The sequence below is a fragment of the Oncorhynchus tshawytscha genome, linkage group LG08, assembly GCF_018296145.1.
Source record: "Oncorhynchus tshawytscha isolate Ot180627B linkage group LG08, Otsh_v2.0, whole genome shotgun sequence".
NCBI lineage: Eukaryota > Metazoa > Chordata > Actinopteri > Salmoniformes > Salmonidae > Oncorhynchus > Oncorhynchus tshawytscha.
In genome coordinates, this window is record NC_056436.1 from 63,883,136 (window position 1) to 63,907,982 (window position 24,847).

Consider the following 24,847-nt stretch of genomic DNA (forward strand, 5'->3'; position numbering starts at 1 on the left):
TCTGTGTTTAACCCTCTCTCTCACCAGTATATCTGTGTTTAACCCTCTCTCTCACCAGTATATCTGTGTTTAACCCTTTCTCTCACCAGTATATCTGTGTTTAACCCTTTCTCTCACCAGTATATCTGTGTTTAACCCTTTCTCTCACCAGTATATCTGTGTTTAACCCTCTCTCTCACCAGTATCTCTGTGTTTAACCCTCTCTCTCACCAGCATCTCTGTGTTTAACCCTCTCTCTCACCAGCATCTCTGTGTTTAACCCTCTCTCTCACCAGTATATCTGTGTTTAACCCTCTCTCTCACCAGTATATCTGTGTTTAACCCTCTCTCTCACCAGTATATCTGTGTTTAACCCTCTCTCTCACCAGTATATCTGTGTTTAACCCTCTCTCTCACCAGCATCTCTGTGTTTAACCCTCTCTCTCACCAGTATATCTGTGTTTAACCCTCTCTCACCAGTATATCTGTGTTTAACCCTCTCTCTCACCAGTATATCTGTGTTTAACCCTCTCTCTCACCAGTATATCTGTGTTTAACCCTCTCTCTCCAGCATCTCTGTGTTTAACCCTCTCTCTCACCAGCATATCTGTGTTTAACCCTTTCTCTCACCAGTATATCTGTGTTTAACCCTCTCTCTCACCAGTATATCTGTGTTTAACCCTCTCTCTCACCAGCATCTCTGTGTTTAACCCTCTCTCACCAGTATATCTGTGTTTAACCCTCTCTCTCACCAGTATATCTGTGTTTAACCCTCTCTCTCACCAGTATATCTGTGTTTAACCCTCTCTCTCACCAGTATATCTGTGTTTAACCCTCTCTCTCACCAGTATCTCTGTGTTTAACCCTCTCTCTCACCAGTATATCTGTGTTTAACCCTCTCTCTCACCAGTATCTCTGTGTTTAACCCTCTCTCACCAGTATCTCTGTGTTTAACCCTCTCTTTCACCAGTATCTCTGTGTTTAACCCTCTCTCTCACCAGTATCTCTGTGTTTAACCCTCTCTCTCACCAGTATCTCTGTGTTTAACCCTCTCTCTCACCAGCATCTGTTCGAAGAGTTCCAGAACGTATTCGTCAGGGTGGTCGTTCAGCATGGCCTCCTGGGCAGGCACCTCGTAGTGGGCAGCGCTGGAGTGGCGCTGTGCAGGCGCATGAGGCTTCTCCTTGTCTTTCTTCATCCTCATGCTGGTGAAACGCTCCAACTGCAGGGGGTCAAATGCCAGAGGTCAGAGGTCACGCAGGGTCATATTAGGGTTATTCCAGATCAACCCGACCCCTTGGATTGGAGAGGTCAGGGCAAGGTCAGAGTTGATTTGGGATTGGGCATCAGACTCCAGTGGATGTTCAGACATCATGGACAACTAAACATCACTCTGAAACACCTTGGCTGGAGCCGACAGAGAGATCCATTCATGTGTGATCAAGATGAAACAGGATCAGAGTGAAATCATGAACATCCCAGTTTCCTCGAAACAGATGACAAGGTCATCTGATCCTCCTTCATCTCATTCTAGTGTACAGAGTACAACACTAATTATTGTACTGAGTACAACATTGTACAGAGTACAACACTAATTATTGTACATTATTGTACAGAGTACAACACTAATTATTGCACAGAGTAAAACACTAATTATTGCCTGTGTAGCTGCTGTTAGTGTGAAGATGACAGCGCAGGGACACCAGAGCACTGGTAAGTAGCTGCACAATGACACAGGAGCTGTGTGAAGCATGGATGATGACCCATTAAGGTTAGGGACGTGCTATGTATGTTCACAAACACAGGTAGCTGGCAAGCCATTTGCAACAGAGCCAATTATATCCAATTACTAAAATAATATCTTAGTAGTACCCCCCCCAACGCAATTGTGCGTTGCCCTATGGGACTCCCAAAAACCAGCTTGGATTCGAACCAGGGACTGTAGTGGGGATATTATGGGGTGTTAGTGTTGGAGGGGCAGGGGGTTGGAAGTTGGCTACAGGGTAGGGTGAGACGAGATGCAACCAAGAGTCAGATCACTGAGATAATGTTGGATCCACACAACCTACCTCATCAGGAAACAGCCGTTTGATATTCTGTACAGAGGGGAGTGGGGGAAGGATGGGAGGATGAGGGAAAGACAGATAGGAGGAGAAAGAAATGGGGAGATCAAACAGGAGAAAAGAGAGGGACAATGAGGTAGATGGGGAGATAGAAGGGAAGAGAGGGAAGGAGAGATGAAAGGATAAATTAGGATTAGGCTGGATAATCTCTACGAGGTCATTATTAAGCATTGATCACAGGAGCACAGAGGGGAATGTAGGCTACAGATAGATCACGATCACTCTACAAGATCACTTCAGTGGGGAGTGACTGTTACACTGGATCAATATACAACATGTATATGTAGATTAGCTCACTAATTCCTCTGGTATCAAGTTATGGATCATCTGAAACTTTCTAACAGACAGGGATTGATATTGTAAGATTCCAGATTTTATGGCAGAAACACAATACATTTGCACATGCACATTTTTGCCACAAGGTGTCAGGCTACACCAATTAATGTCCTGGTGATGGCAGCATCTCACGTGTTACCACTGTCCAACACCAGGGGGTGCTGAAGATTACACAGACACACAAAAAAAAGAAAGCTTTTGGGAAAGTTGCTCACTTCCAGCACAGTTGAAAAATATGTCATTTAGAAATCAAAACTGGATGGTCTTCAGAAATAAATGAGAGGGGTTGAGGGTAGGTGAAGGATGGGACAAAAAAATATATATTGCAAAATACTGTATACAGAGACTTGTCCCGAAGCCACTCCTGCATCGTCTTGGCTGTGTGCTTAGGATTGTCCTGTTGGAAGGTAAACCTTCGCCCCAGGCTGAGGTCTTGAGCGCTCTGGAGCAGGTTTTCATCAAGGGTCTCTCTCTACTTTACCTCGATCCTGACTAGTCTCCCTGCCACTGAAGACCCCACCCCACAAGGTAGGGGTGGAATACAGAAGATAGCCCTATTTGGTAAAATACCAAGTCCATATTATGGCGAGAACAGCTCTAACAGCAAAGAGCAACGATAGTCCGTCATTGCTTTAAGACATGAAGGTCAGTCAGTACGGAACATTTCAGGAACTTTGAAAGTTTCTTCAAGTGCAGTCGCAAAAACCATCAAGCGCCATGATGAAACTGGCTCTCATGAGGACCGCCACAGGAAAGGAAGACCCAGAGCTAACTCTGCTGCAGAGGATACATTCATTCGAGAGTTACCAGCCTCAGAAATTGCAGCCCAAATAAATGTTTCACAGAGCTCAAGTAACAGACATCTCAACATCAACTGTTCAGAAGAGACTGTGTGAATCAGGCATTGGGCGAATTGCTGCAAAGAAACCACTATTAAAGGACCACCAATAAGAAAAAGAGACTTTATTGGGCCAAGAAACACGAGCAATGGACATTAGACGGGTGGAAATCTGTCCTTTGGTCTGATGAGTCCAAATGAGAGAGATTTATGGTTCCAACCGCTGTGTCTTTGTGAGATGAAGAGTAGGTGGAAGGATGATCTCTGCATGTGTGGTTCCCACCGTGAAGCATGAAGGAGGTGGTGTGATGGTGTGGGGTTACTTGCTGGTATTTAGAATAGAGGTCGACCGATTATGATTTTTCAACGCCGATACAGATTATTGGAGGACCAAAAAAGCCGATCCCGATTAAATCGGCCGTTTTTTAAAATATTTATTTGTCATGTGTAAAGACAATTACAACAATACTGAATTAACACTTATTTTAACTTAATATAATACATTTTTAAAAATCTATTTAGCCTCAAATAAAATAATGAAACACGTTGAATTTGGTTTAAATAATGCAAAAACAAAGTGTTGGAGAAGAAAGTAAAAAGTGCAATATGTGCCGTGTAAGAAAGCTAACGTTTCAGTTCCTTGCTCAGAACATGAGAACATATGAAAGCTGGTGGTTCCTTTTAACATGAGTCTTCAATATTCCCAGGTAAGAAGTTTTAGGTTGTAGTTATTATAGGAATTATAGGACTATTTCTCTCTATACCATTTGTATTTCATATACTTTTGACTATTGGATGTTCTTATAGGCACTTAAGTATTGCCAGTGTAACAGTATAGCTTCCATCCCTCTCCTCGTCGCTAAGCAGCATTACCCTCGAAGCAGCATTACCCATGCAGAGCAAGGGGAACAACTACTCCAAGTCTCAGAGCGAGTGACGTTTGAAACACTATTAGTGCGAGCTAACTAGCTAGCCATTTCACTTCGGTTACACCAGCCTCATCTCGGGAGTTGATAGGCTTGAAGTCATAAACAGCTCAATGCTTGAAGCATTGCGAAGAGCTATTGGCAAATCGCACGCAAGTGCTGTTTGAATGAATGCTTACGAGCCTGCTGGTGCCGACCATCGCTCAGTCAGACTGCTCTATCAAATCATAGACTTAATTATAACATAATAACACACAGAAATACGAGCCTTACGTCATTAATATGGTCGAATCCGGAAACTATCATTTCGAAAACAAAACGTTTATTCTTTCAGGGAAATACAGAACCGTCCTGTATTTTATCTAACGTGTGGCATCCCTAAGTCTAAATATTCCTGTTACATTGCACAACCTTCAATGTTATGTCAAATTATGCAAAATTCTGGCAAATTAGTTCCCAATGAGCCAGGCTGCCCAAACTGTTGCATATACCCCGACTCTGCATGCAATGAACGCAAGAGAAGTGACACAATTTCGCCTGGTTAATATTGCCTGCTAACCTGGATTTCTTTTAGCTAATTATGCAGGTTTAAAAATATATACTTCTGTGTATTGATTTTAAGAAAGGCATTGGTGTTTATGGTTAGGTAGACGTTGGAGCAACGACAGTCCTTTTCACGAATGCGCACCGCATCGATTATATGCAACGCAGGACACGCTAGATACACTAGTAATATCATCAACCACGTGTAGTTAACTAGTGATTATGATTGATTGTTTTTTATAAGATAAGTTTAATGCTAGCTAGCAACTTACCTTGGCTTCTTACTGCATTCGCATAACAGGCAGGCTCCTCGTGAGGCAGGTGGTTAGAGCGTTGAACTAGTTAACCGTAAGTTTGAATCCCCGAGCTGACAAGGTAAAAATCTGTCGTTCTGCCCCTGAACAAGGCAGTTAACCCACCATTCCTAGGCCGTCATTGAAAATAAGAATGTGTTCTTAACTGACTTGCCTCGTTAAATAAAGTTGAAAAAAATATATTTCGTAATAATCAAAACAAAAAATTTTTTTAAAACGGCATCAAAAAAAGACTAATTAAATCGGTCAACCTCGAATTCAGAATTCAAGGCACACTTAAACAGCATGGCTACCACAGAATTCTCCAGCGTTACGCCATCCCATCTGGTTTGCGCTTAGTGGCACTATCATTTGTTTTTCAACAGGACAATGACCCAACATACCTCCAGGTTGTGTAAGGGCTATTTGACCAAGAAGGAGAGTGATGAGTGCTGCAACAGATGACCTGGCCTCCACAATCACCCGACCTCAACCCAATTGAGATGGTTTGTAAATGAGTTGGACCACAGAGTGAAGGAAAAGCAGCCCACAAGTGCGCAGTATATGTGGGAACTCCTCCAAGACCGTTGGAAAAGCATTCCAGGTGAAGCTGGTTGAGAGAATGCCAAGAGCGTGCAAAGCTGTTATCAAGGCAAAGGGAGGCTACTTTTAAGAAACTCAAATATAACATGTATTTTGATACGTTAAACACTCTTTTGGTTACTACATGATTCCATGTGTGTTATTTCATAGTTTTGATGTCTTCACTATTATTCCACAATGTAGAAAATAGTAAAAAATTCAGAAAAACTCTTGAATGAGTAGGTGTCCAATGTTTTGACTGGTACTGTGTGTGTGTGTGTGTGTGTGTATACACACTGCTCAAAAAATAAAGGGCACACTAAAATAACATATCCTAGATCTGAATGAATGAAATATTTTTATTAAATACTTTTTTCTTTACATAGTTGAATGTGCTGACAACAAAATCACACAAAAATGATGATCCAACTTTGATGTAATGTCCTTAAAACAAGTCAAAATGAGGCTCAGTAGTGTGTGTGGCCTCCATGTGCCTGTATGACCCCCCTACAACGCCTGGGCATTCTCCTGATGAGGTAGCGGAGGTCTGTAAGCACAACCCCAACCTGTGGATGTCGGGCCCTCATACCACCCTCATGGAGTCTGTTTCTGAACGTTTGAGCAGACACATGCACATTTGTGGCCTGCTGGAGGTCATTTTGCAGGGCTCTGGCAGTGCTCCTCCTTGCACAAAGGCGAAGTAGAGGTCCTGCTGCTGGGTTGTTGCCCTCCTCAACATCTCCTGATGTACTGGCCTGTCTCCTGGTAGCGCCTCCATGCTCTGGACACTACGCTGACAGGCACAGCAAACCTTCTTGCCACAGCTCGCATTGATGTGCCATCCTGGAGGAGCTGCACTACCTGAGCCACTTGTGTGGGTTGTAGACTCCGTCTCATGCTACCACTAGAGTGAAAGCACCGCCAGCAATCAAAAGTGACCAAAACATCAGCCAGGAAGCATAGGAACTGAGAAGTGGTCTGTGGTCACCACCTGCAGAACCACGCCTTTATTGGGGGTGTCTTGCTAATTGCCTATAATTTCCATCTGTTGTCTATTCCATTTGCACAACAGCATGTGAAATGTATTGTCAATCAGTGTTGCTTCCTAAGTGGACAGTTTGATTTCACAGAAGTGTGATTGACTTGGAGTTACATTTTGTTGTTTAAGTGTTCCCTTTATTTTTTGAGCCCCCCAAAAAAGGAAGGGAAAAAAAGTTCTCACTTTCTAAGATGCATTTCTCAAGATATCAGCATCTATATGGTTAGGCCTAATACTCCATTGGAGTAGGCCACAGATGAGCTATAGAGATTGTAACTGTGCTTCCAAACATTCTATCAAATATATCTATATTATCCCAGAGACCAATTATTTTTGTTCTGGTTCACAGCAAATGATAAGTCAAAGTACAGTAACATACATTCCACATATACTCCAGCATCTGGAGCCAATTAGCACCCAGCCAGAGAATGGGGGTCAGTGGTCACAGAACACACACTGACCATCACAACCCTCCTCTACAGTTTTATAGTCATCCATCTGGAGAAGACACTTACAGAGGAACACACACACTCATCTTTCACTCGTCCAAGCACTCTTGCTCTCACTTTAGTTTCTTTCACAGGTTTCAGTGATCCGCTCTCTCTTCAACAGAAAAAGGTTACATTAGCCTACCCATTCTCTCTCTCACTTCCCTCCTCTCTCAAATGGTATGCAGACAAGGTCGGACGGACACACACACACGGGACTGGTGTGAGCTGTTGTGAATATTTGATGGATTCCACACAAATTCAGTTTGAGAGAGCTGCTCATTAGTCATAGTCAGATAAAAACAGTTAGCCTAAATCCCAACATGGAGTGTGTCCTTACAGCACACTATCCCTCCACCCCTCCTTCCCATTCTCTCCTCCCAGTCTCTCCCTCTCTCCTGAGCCACTCAGCTGATTGGACCTGGGCCAGAGTGACAGGGGAGTCTTTTGTTGATGACTTTCTCTCTCACATTGAGATTGGCTGGGATGGCTGAGACCAAAGACAAAAACCCTCATCATAGACCTAAATGGCTGTGTCTGCAGCTAGACTGAATAGGAATCACCCTGTGTTGTGTTGTGTCTGTAACCTTCTACGGTATTGGGCTGACATTAGCTTGTGCCCTTAAGGAGTGTTCAGTCTCCATGTCTGCTATTTCTTACAGGGTTAATACACATCTTGACAGATGGAATTTTATGATTTTTCCGTGACTTAACATTTAAATGTAACTACATGTAATCTAGGTAATCCTCTAAACTAATTATTTATCATGGGAGGACAGTAAACAATTAATAAAGCTGCATACTCCAAGAAAGGTTCAAATCTCACCTTTCTGCTAAAAATAGTTAGAAATTGCTGAGGTGTCGTCTCTTGAGTATACAAGCTCAAGTACATAGTAGAAATATGATATGAAAATTAATGTTTTATGACATAGTTCCTATTCAACAAAACTGTACGGATAACATGCTTTCTAAGTATAGAATCATCAAAATTATAAAGCCACTAACTACAACATTTCACCTTCCTTATAACTGTAAAATACATGTGTATATTTAGTGTTAGAGAAAATTTGCATATTTTCTAAAAATCTAAGCACCTGCCCCTACCATTGTGAAAGTCACACAGAGTTCTGGCTTGGCTCCTGAACTAATGACACCAGAACCAAACCGGACGCCCGGCGTCATGCACAAATTGATTTTGTCCCCACACCAAACACGATCACGACACGCAGGTTGAAATATCAAAACAAACTCAACCAATTATATTCATTTGGGGACAGGTCGAAAAGCATTAAACATTTACGCCAATTTGTCTTATTTAGCTGGCTTGTTGTTGCTAGCTAATTTGTCCTGGGATATAAACGTTGAGTTGTTATTTTACCTGAAATGCACAAGGTCCTCTACTCCGACAATTAATCCACACATAAAAACGCAGACACTAGTTGGCAAGCAGTGTGGTGCAATGATTGAATAACATGTATTTATTTTGCAATGCTCACGCACGCAACACGTCTGGTTTGGGTAGAGTGTTAGGAACTCTCCTTTCATCTCATATTAATCACAGAAAGTGTTTTAGTTAAAAATCAATGAATTATGTTAGATTATAAATCCATTTCTGAATGTGTTATAATGATTAAACCAACCTGTCCTAAGATGTAAGGATCGCTGGTATGTGCTTTGTCAACGGCTGTGACGTAGGGTTCAGCCAGGAGATGGACAGTCAAACAACACATTTAGAAAGTTAAGAGCGACATCCCAGCTTCAAGTGGTTTCAGATTTCACATCACACAGGTTTCAAAAAATATACTTCTATGTCCGTGGGAACCAGTGTGATCGCAAGCCCTTTTAATCTACGGTGTCCACAGATTGATTTAATTGAAAATGTCAGTCAGAACCAGTACCAGAACCAAGCAGGTCCCCTAAACAGGGATTTACATTGAAGGTGTTTTAACATTTCCATGACTCACAATGGGCGGCGTCTCCATGTACATATAAAAAGTATGAGGAATGTGATAGACCAATTAGAATATCTGTATAACACAAAATGGTCAACCCTCAGTCTGGAGAGCTATTAGCTGTGCAGGATTTTTGAACCAGCCCTGCTCAAACACATCAGAGCCAGTTCATCAAGGTCCGGTTGAGCAGCTCATTTCTAAAATGTGGTTTGTTTGAGGGGGAGAGGAGTAAAGGCCTGCACACACATTAGCTCTCCTGGAAGATGGCCACCCTTGATGAAAAACATTGCATCCAAATCATTTGCCTTTTTAAATAATTTTCTCATTCAATGTTTCAAAGATTAAATGGCCATGGTAGGTTTTATTTATCTGAAGCAAGGCCACACAATTTCTTTAGGAAACGTACCTTTTCTAGTTTTAGTCATGCTTATCTTGGAAGTGTTTACTTTGCAGGCTGACTAGCATCTATTGAGTTGCAATGTCCATACATTGGATGCCCAAAACAAGTTGAAGCCACTTAATACAAAAAGGCTACATCTAATATTATTTTCCTAAAATTGATGTTCACGATTCACTAATTATTATTTTGATTCATATGATTAGATTCATTGCCATGGAACCAACTACCAACTAATTCAATGGCAAAATGAATCTAATTTCATCAAAATCTACAGTGGCCACAGATTGATTTAATTGAAAATATCAGTCAGAACCAGTACCAGAACTACCAACTAATTCAATGGCAAAACAAATCATGAATTTCATAAAAAATAGTTTAAATCAATCATATGAAACGTTTTTTTTTTTTAAAGTTGACTAGAGAGTTAACTAGCTAGGTGACAAGATACTGTACGTTTTGAACTGACTACCTAGTTAGTCGGTTCTCTATTAAATTTCATAGGCAAGGCCTACCAGCTGTTGCAATATCCGACTGTCTCAGAGACGCTCAAGTGTCATTCCGATCCTGGACGATATTTGTATTTGATTGAGGAATTGTTTAAAAACTGTGCCTAAATAAATGACAACGGAAATAATTAAATTCATTTCCATGACTTGTCCAAAACTTGTCCAGGCCTGAAAAACACAATTTTAAAATTCCACGACCTTTCCAGGATTTTCATGACCGTACAAACCCTGTTCTTATCGGGACCTTGTGGCTTACACTTTTCAAAGGAATGGAATGGGAGTCGCCCAGCCTCCCTCAAAACACACACACCATTACTTTGCCATTTAAGATGCCACAGCCCTGTTATCAAATCTCTACATGTTATCACAAGAGAACACCGTATGTTGGCATCACCGTAAAACACATTTCAAACACACTCGTGTGAACTGTGAAAACATACAGACACGTACACAAACAGACTGCACATTGTTGTAGATAACATAGATGTTATCACACAGGGAGGAGCAGCATTGGCTCAAAAGGGTAAATAGTATGCAGGGATTACGTTGAAATATGTCCCCTACAGCCAGTGTCCTAGCCTAGTTGTCACCAAGCTTAAAGAGGCGCCATCACACGGGCATGAAAGATGCTCTGATCTGATGTAGGCCTAGATCAGTGTTTCCCAACCAGGGGTACTAGGACGACCCACAGGGGGTAGTAGAACCATGAGACCATAGGCTTTCTGGTTAAAAAGAATCACACCAGGAGGTAGTTCAGGGCTACTCCGTGCAGAGCACAATGGACCGTGGTGGTACAGTAACCCAAAAAGGTTGGGAACCACTGGCCTAGAAGTGTTAAAAATACAGTGACTCCATATGCCCTGGTCACAGGCCCGGGCCCTCGTCAATAGTGCACTAGAAAGAGAATGGGGTGCCATTGGGGAAACAGACAGAGCTGGTAATGAGACGGCTTGTCCTACTATAGTACACATTGCCCTCTAGTTATGTTCTGATACAGTCGCTGAGGATGTTTACAAGCACACTAATAATTGGATATTACACTGTTATTAAACTATTGCAGTAGGCCGAGTATGGAAATAGTCACATTTACATGACACCGACAGATGTTTCACCAAGTTGGCTCAGGGATTTTAACCAGAGACCAAGCACATGCCGATTAAAACACCTGGTTTTCTGAGCAATCTTTCAAATGATCAGGACATGTAAACAGCTTAAATTGGCGGTCCAGTGGGTTATTAGTGCATGTGTCAGCATTGGTAAAAACTGAAGTCAGTTTAGAAATAGTTTTCACATATCTGAACTCAGAATTAAATAGGTTTCCCCACAATAACATGGTCGTGGTGGTAGTGTTTATTCTGATTGGTGATTTAAATCCCATCAGGAAGCCCGATTTCAGATGTGACCATGGAAATATGATTACTAGGAAAATGATTCTTCTTGCAAAGCATGTAAAGGTTTTAAACTAGAGGTCGACCGATTATGATTTTTCACCGCCGATACCGATTATTGGAGGGTCATAAAAGCCGATGCCGATAAAACGGCCGATTTTTATTTTGTTTTTTATTTGTAATAATGAGAATTACAACAATACTGAATGAACACTTATTTTAACTTAATATAAAACATCAATAAAATCAATTTAGCCTCAAGTAAATAATGAAACATGTTCAATTTGGTTTAAATAATGCAAAAACAAAGTGTTGGAGAACAAAGTAAAAGTGCAATATGTTCCATGTAAAATATGTGCCATGTAAGAAAGCTAACGTTTCAGTTGCTCAGAACATGAGAACATATGAAAGCTGGTGGTTCCTTTTAACATGAGTGTTCAATATTCCCAGGTAAGAAGTTTTAGGTTCTAGTTATTATAGGAATTATAGGACTATTTCTCTCTATACCATTTGTATTTCATTAACCTTTGACTATTGGATATTCTTATTGGCACTTTAGTATTGCCAGTGTAACAGTATAGCTTCCGTCCCTCTCCTCGCTCCTCCCTGGGCTCGAACCAGCAACACAACGACAATTAGCGCGCGCTAATTAGCTAGCCATTTCACGTCGGTTACACGAGCCTCATCTCGGGAGTTGATAGGCTTGAAGTCATAAACAACGCAATGCTTGACGCACAACGAAGAGCTACTGGCAAAACGCACAAAAGTGCTGTTTGAATTCATGTTTACGCGCCTGCTTCTGCCTACCACCGCTCAGTCAGATACATGTATGCTTAGTCAGATTATATGCAACGCAGGACGTGCTAGATAATATCTAGTAATATCATCAACCATGTGTAGTTAACTAGTGATTATGATTGTTTTTTTATAAGTTTAATGCTAGCTAGCAACTTACCTTGGCTTACTGCATTCGCGTAACTCCTTGTGGAGTGCAACGAGAGAGAGGCAGGTAGTTATTGCGTTGGACTAGTTAAGGTTGCAAGATTGGATCCCCCGAGCTGACAAGGTGAAAATCTGTCGTTCTGCCCCTGAACAAGGCAGTTAACCCACTGTTCCTAGGCCGTCATTGAAAATAAGAATGTGTTCTTAACTGACTTGCCTAGTTAAATAAAGCTTAAATAAAGGTGTAAAAAAATTATACATAATAATAATAATAATAATCATCCGCGCCCAAAAATACCGATTTCCGATTGTTATGAAAACTTGAAAATCGGCCATTCCGATTAATCGGTCGACCTCTATTTTAAACCATTATATTAATCTGACAATCCACAGTCATCGTATTATTGTGTGCATGTAACCACGCTCAGTGTGTTGACGAGGCTAATTGGTAGTCGCCACTTGCAGTGAAAACTGATCTGATCGGCCTCTACTCTACAGGGCCATTCCCGTTTACACTGACATGACACACACCCACAAAAACATACGTGCAACTATTGTTAATTAAAGCAGCTGATGCCAAATTGGTGCCATTTAACCCACAAGGCCAGAAACATCAGCCACAGAAAAAGGAACTCAGGGTAATCAGACAGGAAACGGTGTATTTTTGTATACATCTGAGCGCGAAAGAGAGTACAAAAGAATGTACAAAAGTAAAAATAAATATTGAGAGACAGACAGAGACGTAGCCTTCACCCTGGCAGGCAGGCACTCAGGACCTCAGCCTAACTGAGTAAAGAGAAAGAGATGAGACGAACAGGGCACCATTCTGCGTTCCTCAGGAGACCTTCACTAACATACAGGAACATCACAAATATGCACGCAAGAAGAAAAAAAAAACACAAAAACAAAGTCTAAAAATCACAGGCACTCAACGAGTTCCCAAAGGACCATGGGTAAACAAAGGCAGAAAGAATCACAGAACTAGGTGCTTGTGGTTCCTCTGAAACTTAGTGAATAAAACAGAAGTCCGTGTTTAAGAACATTATGGAGTCAGTCAGCCTCTCCTAGCGCTGTCACTAGTAATGCACAGCTCCACTCACCATATCAGCCAGAACCACAAGACAAGTGTGTGTGTGTGTGTGTGTAAGAGAGCTGTGATAAATAGAATGAGAGAGAAAGAGTGCAAGTAAGAGAAAGCTAGAGCGAGATCTAGAGCGAGAACTAGAGCGAGAGCTAGAGCACGAGCTAGAGGGAGAGAGAGAGCGAGCTAGAGGGAGAGAGAGAGAGCTAGAGGGAGAGAGAGAGAGAGCTAGAGGGAGAGAGAGAGAGCTAGAGGGAGAGAGAGAGAGAGCGAGAGGGAGAGAGAGAGAGAGAGCTAGAGGGAGAGAGAGAGCGCTAGAGGGAGAGAGAGAGAGCTAGAGGGAGAGAGAGAGCGCTAGAGGGAGAGAGAGAGAACTAGAGGGAGAGAGAGAGAACTAGAGGGAGAGAGAGAGAACTAGAGGGAGAGAGAGAGAACTAGAGGGAGAGAGAGAGAGGGACTAGAGGGAGAGAGAGAGAACTAGAGGGAGAGAGAGAGAGAACTAGAGGGAGAGAGAGAGAACTAGAGGGAGAGAGAGAGAACTAGAGGGAGAGAGAGAGAACTAGAGGGAGAGAGAGAGAACTAGAGGGAGAGAGAGAACTAGAGGGAGAGAGAGAACTAGAGGGAGAGAGAGAGCTAGAAAATGAGACAGCACACAGACATTCAGTTTGATATTGATTTTACAGCCAGTGTTGGTCAGAGGCAACCCTTTTCATAGTATAGTAATGCCACAATGAGTTGAGTGAATTGACCCAACTTACATGCCTAAGTAAATAACAACTTCAATTCATTAACAACCACATTATTTTCCTCATGATCTCATTCTCATTCACTCTTTCCCTCTCTCTCTCCCTCCCCTGGACAGGACTATTTTGAGATCCTTTCTGTAGCCAGAACATAAATTAGCAGTGATGTCATGGGAAAACTAGTGCTAGTTAGATACTTATTTAACCCTAACCCTATTTATAATAACAGAGGAGGACAAAATGGCTCTCGGAGAGAGTGAGAGAGACCGATGGAATGGTGGATAGAGCAGGAGATTGTGTGTGTATTGTAATCTACACTTTGACTGTTGATATGGGTGCTTACAGGGTTGCCATGGCTCCCTAGGTGGAAGCTGTGCTCTGCTGAGTGATGATGTCACGGGATGGGGTTCTGTGGCAGGCCTGTGTTACCGTGACAACGTCTCCTGTTTACAGCTTCAACAGGAAGTCATACTGACATATTTAAAACCTTAAGTACAGGCCTCCCGAGTGGCGCAGCGGTCTAAGATGCTGACCAGACAGTCGGCGTGCACCATCGTGCGCATGTTGATTTTGTCCCCCCCACACCAGATGCGACCAGGAAACGCAGGTTGAAATATCAAAACTTGGAACCAACTAAATTAATTTGGGGACAGGTCGAAAAGCATTAAACATTTATGGCAATTTAGCTAGCTGGCAAATTTGTCTTATTTAGCTGGCTTGCTGTTGCTAGCTAATTTGTCCTGGGATATAAACATTGAGTTGTTATTTTACCTGAAATGCACAAGGTTCTCTACTCTGACAATTAATCCACACAAAACGGTCAACCGAATTGTTTCTAGTCATCTATCCTCCTTCAGGGTTCTTCTTCATTGGACTATATATGGCGATTGACAACCAACTTTAAAAAAGGTACATTAATACCACCGACTGAATTGTGGACCTCAGTTCATCTTTCAATAACCCACGTGGGTATATGCTCCTAAAAACCAATGAGGAGATGGGAGAGGCAGGACTTAAGGCAGCGCATTAAGCATCACAAATAATAAGTTCTATTTTAGCACCTGGCTACACAGACACTGGTTGACGCGCTGCGCGAGCAGTGTGGGTGCAATGTCTGAATAACATGTAGAGATGTATTTTGCAGCGCTCGTGCATGCGAGCGGTGTGGTAGGCATGTAAGCCACTGCATCGCAGTGCTTGAGGCGCCACTACAGACCCGGGTTATATCCCGGGCTGTGTCGCAGCCGGCTGTGACCAGGAGATCCATGAGGCGGCACAAAATTGTCCCCGCGCCGCCCGGGTTATGGGAGGGTTTTGTCCCATCGCGATCTAGCGACTCCTGTGGCGGGCCGGGCGTGTGCACGCTGACACGGTCGCTAGTTGTACAGTGTTTCCTCTGACACATTGGTGCGGCTGGCTTCCGGGTTAAGCGAGCAGTGTGTCAAGAAGCAGCGCGGCTTGGCAGGGTCGCGTTTCAGAGGTCGCATGGCTCTCAACCTTCGCCTCTCCAGAGCGTACGGGAGTTGCAGCGATAGGACAAGACTTACGACCAATAGCATATCATGAAATTGGGGAGAAAAGGGGTATTTTTTTGTAAAATGTTTTACCTTACCTCACCATCCCTACAGTGGGAAAACTATCTAGGAAACACAAGCAGCATTCCTACAACACATACATCTCTGTCAAACACCCCTCAGATGATCCCAGAGGAAGTTTCTTACCAGAGACTCAGTACACAAATAGAAAATAACCCTAACCCCCAAGGAGACAGTACAGGTGTATCAAAGCTGGGACCGAGACATCGATAAACAGCTTCTATCTCCAGACCATCAGACTGTTAAACAAATCAAAATCAAATCAAATGTATTTGTCACATACACATGGTTAGCAGATGTTAATGCGAGTGTAGCGAAATGCTTGTGCTTCTAGTTCCGACAATGCAGTAATAACCAACGAGTAATCTAACTAACAATTCCAAAACTACTACCTTATACACACAAGTGTAAAGGGATAAAGAATATGTACATAAAGATATATGAATGAGTGATGGTACAGAGCGGCATAGGCTAGATGCAGTAGATGGTATCGAGTACAGTATATACATATGAGATGAGTATGTAAACAAAGTGGCATAGTTAAAGTGGCTAGTGATACATGTGTTACATAAGGATGCAGTAGATGATATAGAGTACAGTATATACGTATACATATGAGATTAATAATGTAGGGTATGTAAACATTATATTAAGTAGCATTGTTTAAAGTGGCTAGTGATATATTTTACATCAATTCCCATCAATTCCCATTATTAAAGTGGCTGGAGTTGAGTCAGTGTGTTGGCAGCAGCCACTCAATGTTAGTGGTGGCTGTTTAACAATCTGATGGCCTTGAGATAGAAGCTGTTTTTCAGTCTCTCGGTCCCAGCTTTGATGCACCTGTACTGACCTCGCCTTCTGGATGATAGCGGGGTGAACAGGCAGTGGCTCAGGTGGTTGTTGTCCTTGATGAACTTTATGGCCTTCCTGTGACATCGGGTGGTGTAGGTGTTCTGGAGGGCAGGTAGTTTGCCCCCGGTGATGCGTTGTGCAGACCTCACTACCCTCTGGAGAGTCACCACTAGCCGCCCTCCGCCCAGTTCCCTGCCCTGAACCTTAGTCACTGTTTATAGCCAGCTACCACCCAGCCCTCTACCCTGCACCTTAAAATACTTTGTTTGCCCTATGTCCATAGAGTCAGTGAACACTGGTCACTTGAATAATGTTTACATACTGTTTAACCCACTTTATATGTATATACTGTATTCTAATCATGGCTCATCCTATATAACTACTGCTGTACACATATTTTCTATTCACATACTGTCCATACACACCATTTGCCCTCAGAACAGCCTCAACTCATCAGGGCATGAACTCTACAAGGTGTCAAATGTGTTCCACAGGGTTGCTGGCCCATGTTGACTCCAATGCTTCCCACAGTTGTGTCAAGTTGGCTGGAGGACAATTCTTGATACACACAGGAAACTGTTGAGTGTGAAAAACCCTGCATCATTGCAGTTCTTGACACAAACTGGCACCTACTACCATACCCTGTTCAAAAGAACTTCTATATGTTATCTTGCACATTCACCCTCTGAATGGCACACAAACACAATCCAGGTCTCAAATTTCTCAAGGCTTAAAAATACTTCTTTAACCTGTCTCCTCCCCTTCATCTACACTGATTGAAGTTGATTTAACAAGTGACATCAATAAGGGATCATAGCTTTCACCTGCTCAGTTGATGTCATGGAAAGCGCAGGTCTTCTTAATGTTGTTTACTCAGTCTATATTCCAGACAATTGCTGGTTCTGAAATTTCTCAATTTCTTTGTTTTTATGTTGTGTGTATTTTGTATTGTTAGGTAGTATTACTGTTGGAAACACAAGCATTTTGCTGCACCTGCGATAACATCTGCAAATCTGTGTACACAACAATTACATTTTGACTTGAGGTCAAAGCCCATTTCCTCACTGTGCATTTCAGACACTCACACCTGGTTATAGTTTCCAACTATAAAGTGGATTCATCATTAGGTTGACCACAGACAGTATGTGACAAAACCTGTCATACGGTGTGGTGTCCAACTGTCCATGAAAGAGGTGGTGTGTGTGTGTGGATGCCATGTGTCTTTCAGGCAGGGAGGTGGTTAGGCAGAAGTGTGTTACGTTTGCTCTTTTGTCCCTAAGAAACACGACTGTTGACACGCGGTCAAACACTCCGAGAGAGAGAGAGAGAAACTCAAAGATGTGAGAAAAACAGAGACAAGCATAAAACTAATACATCACAAATCCAAAATACAATCATTCACACTACAAACACTGACAGAGAGAGAGCACAATGCTTCACACTACACTACTAACAGAGAGAGAGAGCACAAACAACCTAACACTCATCTCAGGTGGACAACTAGTTTGGTTGCTACAACCCAACACTGTAACCCAGCACTGACATCATCATCAGCTTACCTTCTACTCCAACTAATTCTGGTAACCTGGGAAACCAGAGATGAAGCTATACTGTAAGAACTAGAGGTCGACCGATTAATCAGAATGGCCGATTAATTGGGGCCGATTTCAAGTTTTCATAACAATCGGAAATCTGTATTTTGGGAGGCCAATTTGCCAATTTCTTTATACCTTTATTTAACTAGGCAAGTCAGTTAAGAACACATTCTTATTTTCAATGACGGCCTAGGAACAGTGGGTTAACTGCCTCATTCAGGGGCAGAACGACAGATTTTCACCTTGTCAGCTCGGGGGATTCAATCTTGCAACCTTACAGTTAACTAGTCCTTGTGCACTCTACAAGGAGAATGCCTGTTATGCGAATGCAGTAAGAAGCCATGGTAAGTCGCTAGCTAGCATTAAACTTATCTTATAAAAAACAATCAATCATAATCACTAGTTAACTACACATGGTTGATGATATTACTAGATATTATCTAGCGTGTCCTGCGTTGCATGTAATCTGACTGAGCATACAAGTATCTAAGTATCTGACTGAGCGGTGGTAGGCAGAAGCAGGCGCATAAACATTCATCCAAACAGCACTTGTGTGAGTTTTGCCAGCAGCTCTTCGTTGTGCGTCAAGCATTGCGCTGTTTATGACTTCAAACCTATCAACTCCCGAGATGAGGCTGGTGTAACCGAAGTGAAATGGCTAGCTAGTTAGCGTGCGCTAATAGCGTTTCAAACGTCACTCGCTCTGAGACTTGGAGTAGTTGTTCCCCTTGCTCTGCATGGGTAACGCTGCTTCGAGGGTGGCTGTTGTCGTTGTGTTTCTGGTTCGAGCCCAGGGAGGAGCGAGGAGAGGGACGGAAGCTATACTGTTACACTGGCAATATTAAAGTGCCTATAAGAACATCCAATAGTCAAAGGTTAATGAAATACAAATGGTACAGAGGGAAATAGTCCTATAATAACTACAACCTAAAACTTCTTACCTGGGAATATTGAAGACTCATGTTAAAGGAACCACCAGCTTTCATATGTTCTCATGTTCCGAACAAGGAACTTAAACGTTAGCTTTCTTACATGGCACTTTTACTTTCTTCTCCAACACTTTGTTTTTCATTATTTAAACCAAATTGAACATGTTTTATTATTTATTTAAGGCTAAATTGATTTTATTGATGTATTATATTAAGTTAAAATAAGTGTTCATTCAGTATTGCTGTAATTGTCATTATTACAAATAAATACAAATAAATTTTTAAAAATTGACCGATTAATTGGCAATGGCTTTTACGGTCCTCCAATAATAGGTATCGGCGTTGAAAAATCATTATCAGTCAACCTCTAGTAAGAACATCAGATAGTCATTTCAGAGCACACTAGACCAGCAGCACAAACACACTAGACCAGCAGCACAAACACACTAGACCAGCAACACACACACACACACACACATACTAGACCAGCAGCACACACACACAACACAAACACACTAGACCAGCAGCACACACACACACACTAGACCAGCAGCACACACACACGCACACACACAGCACACACACACACACACACACACACACACACTAGACCAGCAACACACACACACACGCACACACTAGACCAGCAACACAAACACACTAGACCAGCAACACACACACACACACACACCATGCACACACACACACACACACACTAGACCAGCAGCACACACACACACTAGACCAGCAGCACACACACACACACACACTAGACCAGCAACACAAACACACTAGACCAGCAACACACACACACACACACACACCACACTACACTAGACCAGCAGCACACCACACACACACACACTAGACCAGCAGCACCAGCACACACACACACACAGACCAGCAACACAAACACACACACACTAGACCAGCAGCACACACACACACACACACACTAGACCAGCATGCACCAGCAGCACACACACACACACCAGCAGCCAGCAGCACACACACACACACACACCAGCCATGCACCAGCAGCACACACACACACAGACCAGCAGCATGCACCACACACACTAGACCAGCCATGCACCAGCAGCACACACACACACACACTAGACCAGCCATGCACCAGCAGCACACACACACACACTAGACCAGCCATGCACCAGCAGCACACACACACACACTAGACCAGCCATGCAGACCAGCCATGCACCAGCAGCACACACACTAGACCAGCCATGCACCAGCAGCACACACACACTAGACCAGCAGCACACACACACTAGACCAGCCATGCACCAGCAGCACACACACACACACACTAGACCAGCCATGCACCAGCAGCACACACACACACACTAGACCAGCCATGCACCAGCAGCACACACACACACACACACACACACTAGACCAGCCATGCACCAGCAGCACACACACACACACACACACACAGCAGCACACACACACACACACTAGACCAGCCATGCACCAGCACACACACACACACACACACACACACAAGACCAGCCATGCACCAGCAGCACACACACACACACACACACACATGCACACAGCAGACACACACACACACTGACCAGCCAGCCAGCACACACAGACCAGCCATGCACCAGCAGCACACACACACACACACACACACCAGCAGCACACACACACTAGACCAGCCATGCACCAGCAGCACACACACACACACAGACCAGCCATGCACCAGACCAGCCATGCACCAGCAGCACACACACACACACACACTAGACCAGCCATGCACCAGCAGCACACACACACACACTAGACCAGCCATGCACCAGCAGCACACACACACACACTAGACCAGCCATGCACCAGCAGCACACACACACACACACACTAGACCAGCCATGCACCAGCAGCACACACACACACACTAGACCAGCCATGCACCAGCAGCACACACACACACACACTAGACCAGCCATGCACCAGCAGCACACACACACACTAGACCAGCCATGCACCAGCAGCACACACACACACACACTAGACCAGCCATGCACCAGCAGCACACACACACTAGACCAGCCATGCACGAGCAGCCATGCACACACACACAGACCAGCCATGCACCAGCAGCAGCACACACACACACTAGACCAGCCATGCACCAGCAGCACACACACACACACACACTAGACCAGCCATAGACCAGCCATGCACCAGCAGCACACACATACACTAGACCAGCCATGCACCAGCAGCACACACACACACACTAGACCAGCCATGCACCAGCAGCACACACACACACACACTAGACCAGCCATGCACCAGCAGCACACACACACACTAGACCAGCCATGCACCAGCAGCACACACACACACACACACTAGACCAGCCATGCACCAGCAGCACACACACACACACAGACCAGCCATGCACCAGCAGCACACACACACACACTAGCAGCCATGCACCACAGACCAGCCATGCACCAGCAGCACACACACACACACAGCACACCAGCAGCACACACACACACACTAGACCAGCCATGCACCAGCAGCACACACACACACACTAGACCAGCCATGCACCAGCATCACACACACACACACACACACACACTAGACCAGCCATGCACCAGCAGCACACACACACACTAGACCAGCCATGCACCAACAGCACACACACACACACACACTAGACCAGCCATGCACCAGCAGCACACACACACACACACTAGACCAGCCATGCACCAGCAGCACACACACACACACACCACACACCAGCAGACCAGCCATGCACCAGCAGCACACCACACACACACACACACACCAGCACACAGCACACACACACACACACACTAGACCAGCCATGCACCAGCAGCACACACACACACACACACACACACACACTAGACCAGCCATGCACCAGCAGCACACACACACACACTAGACCAGCCATGCACCAGCAGCACACACACACACACACTAGACCAGCCATGCACCAGCAGCACACACACACACACACACACACTAGACCAGCCATGCACCAGCAGCACACACACACACACACTAGACCAGCCATGCACCAGCAGCAGCCACACACACACTAGACCAGCCATGCACCAGCAGCACACACACACACACTACACCAGCCATGCACCATGCACCAGCAGCACACACACACACACTAGACCAGCCATGCACCAGCAGCACAACACACACACTAGACCAGCCATGCACCAGCAGCACACACACACACACTAGACCAGCCATGCACCAGCAGCACAACACACACACTAGACCAGCCATGCACCAGCAGCACACACACACACACACTAGACCAGCCATGCACCAGCAGCACACACACACACACACACTAGACCAGCCATGCACCAGCCAGCCATGCACACACACACACACACACACTAGACCAGCCATGCACCAGCAGCACACACACACACACACTAGACCAGCCATGCACCAGCAGCACACACACACACACACACTAGACCAGCCATGCACCAGCAGCACACACACACACACACCACACTAGACCAGCCATGCACCAGCAGCACACACACACACACACTAGACCAGCCATGCACCAGCTGCACACACACACACACACACTAGACCAGCCATGCACCAGCAGCACACCCAGCTGTTCCATGGGTTAGGCCTGTGATTGACAGCTCATCATACCCCTTTCCCCCCATGCCATCTGGTGTGTGTGTCTATCCTCCCCCAAAGTCCCCATAAGGATAGTAAAATAAGGAAAATTCAAAAGCTTAGCGATCCCCATGAGGACAACTGCTATTTTAGGTTTAGGGTTAGGTTACAGAGTCAGGGGTTAGGTTAAGGAGTCAGGGGTTATGGTTAGGGTTGTGGTTAGGTTAGGCAAAATAGGATTTTGAAAGGGAATCACAATTTTTTGGTCCCCACAAGGACAGTAAAATGTGAGCACAAAGTTCTTAATGCTATATTGGGCTCTTTATTTCACATCAAACTGTCTTCCTGGTTTACGGTGGCTGGGCCTGCTCCTTTATGCCTGACCGACCCCCGCTCTGTGTGTATGTGTGTTCAGTGAGAGTGGTGTGTAGCCTACATGTCCTTGAGTCTGAGTGTCCAAGTGAGCCGTTTTTCCACATGACCGCTCCATCCTCGAATGGACGTCCCTAATGGTAAAACACTAGCCCAGAACTACAACGTGACCCAGCCATGTCAGTACTGCAGAATGAGGCCCTGTGTCTGCTGGCAGATAAGGGACACAGTCTTCAGGGAACATAGAAGCATACTTAACATATAGCTAGTTATAAGCAGTGGCGTAGTTCACTCCCCCCGCAGCCCCCGGTATTGAAAATGATTTTAGCCCGGTATAAACTGTATATGTCCCAAGCCTAGTAGAGAGCACTCCTCCTGAAACCACGGCTGTCTGGTGGCCATCTTTCAATATTATGTGAATAGTCAACTGCCTGCTTAAACTGGCATATGGAATAGAGGTCGACCGATTATGATTTTTCAACGCCGATACCGATTATTGGAGGGCCAAAAAAAAAACCCGGATACCGATTAATCGGCCGATTTTTTTTATTTGTAATAATGACAATTACAACAATACTGAATGAACACTTATTTTAACTTAATATAATACATCAATAAATTCAATTTAGCCTCAAATAAATAAATATGTTTAATTTGGTTTAAATAATGCAAAAACAAAGTGTTGGAGAAGAAAGTCATATGTGCCATGTAAAAAAGCGAACGTTTAAGTTCCTTGCTCAGAACATATCGGTTCTCATGTAACATGAGACTTCAATATTCCGAGGTAAGAGGTTTTAGGTTGTAGTTATAGTATTTATAGTATTCTCTCTATACAATTTGTATTTCATATACCTTTGACTATTGGATGTTCTTATAGGCACTATAGTATTGCCAGTGTAACAGTATAGCTTCCGTCCCCCTCCTTGCCCAAACCATGGCTCGAACCAGGAACACATCGACAACAGCCACACTCGAAGCATCGTTACCCATCGCTCCACAAAAGCCGCGGCCCTTGCAGCGCAAGGGGAATAACTACTCCAAATCTAAAAGCGAGTGACGTTTGAAACAGTATTAGCGCACACCCAGCTAACTAGCTAGCCATTTCACATTGGTTACACCAGCCATTAGGCTGATAGGCATAAACAGCGCTGTGCTTGCGAAGAACTGCTGGCAAAATGCACGAAAGTGCTGTTTGAATGAATGATTACGGGCCTGCTGCTGCTCAGTCAGACTGCTCTATCATATCAGACTTAATTATAACATAATAACACAGAAATATGAGCCTTAGGTCATTAATATGATCGAATCCGAAAACTATCATTCCGAAAACAAAACCTGTATTATTTCAGTGAAATATAGAACCGTTCGGTATTTTATCTAATGGGTGGCAACCCTAAGTCTAAATATTCTTGTGACATTGCACAGCCTTCAATGTATGTCATAATTACGTAAAATTCTGGCAAATTAGTTTGCAATGAGCAAGGCTGCCCAAACTGTTGCATATACCCTGACTCTGCGTGCAATGAACGCAACAGAAGTGACACAATTTCCCCTGGTTAATATTGCCTGCTAAACTGGATCAGTAGTTATAACTAGTGTTTATGATTGATTGTTTTTTATAAGAAGTTTAATGCTAGCTAGCAATTTACCTTGGCTTCTACTGCATTTGC

The 24,847-nt window shown here is 43.9% G+C and overlaps 1 protein-coding gene across 1 annotated transcript in view; it reads right to left on the reverse strand.

The window, feature by feature from the left end:
• Window positions 1–24,847, reverse strand: part of LOC112256125 (protein diaphanous homolog 1) — a gene marked incomplete in the record, with an annotated part of 252,305 nt that overhangs the window by 204,270 nt on the left and 23,188 nt on the right. Inside the window, 2 exon segments of the mRNA XM_042325804.1 lie at window positions 1,040–1,201; window positions 2,049–2,075. Of these exon segments, the coding sequence (XP_042181738.1) occupies window positions 1,040–1,201; window positions 2,049–2,075 (189 nt within the window).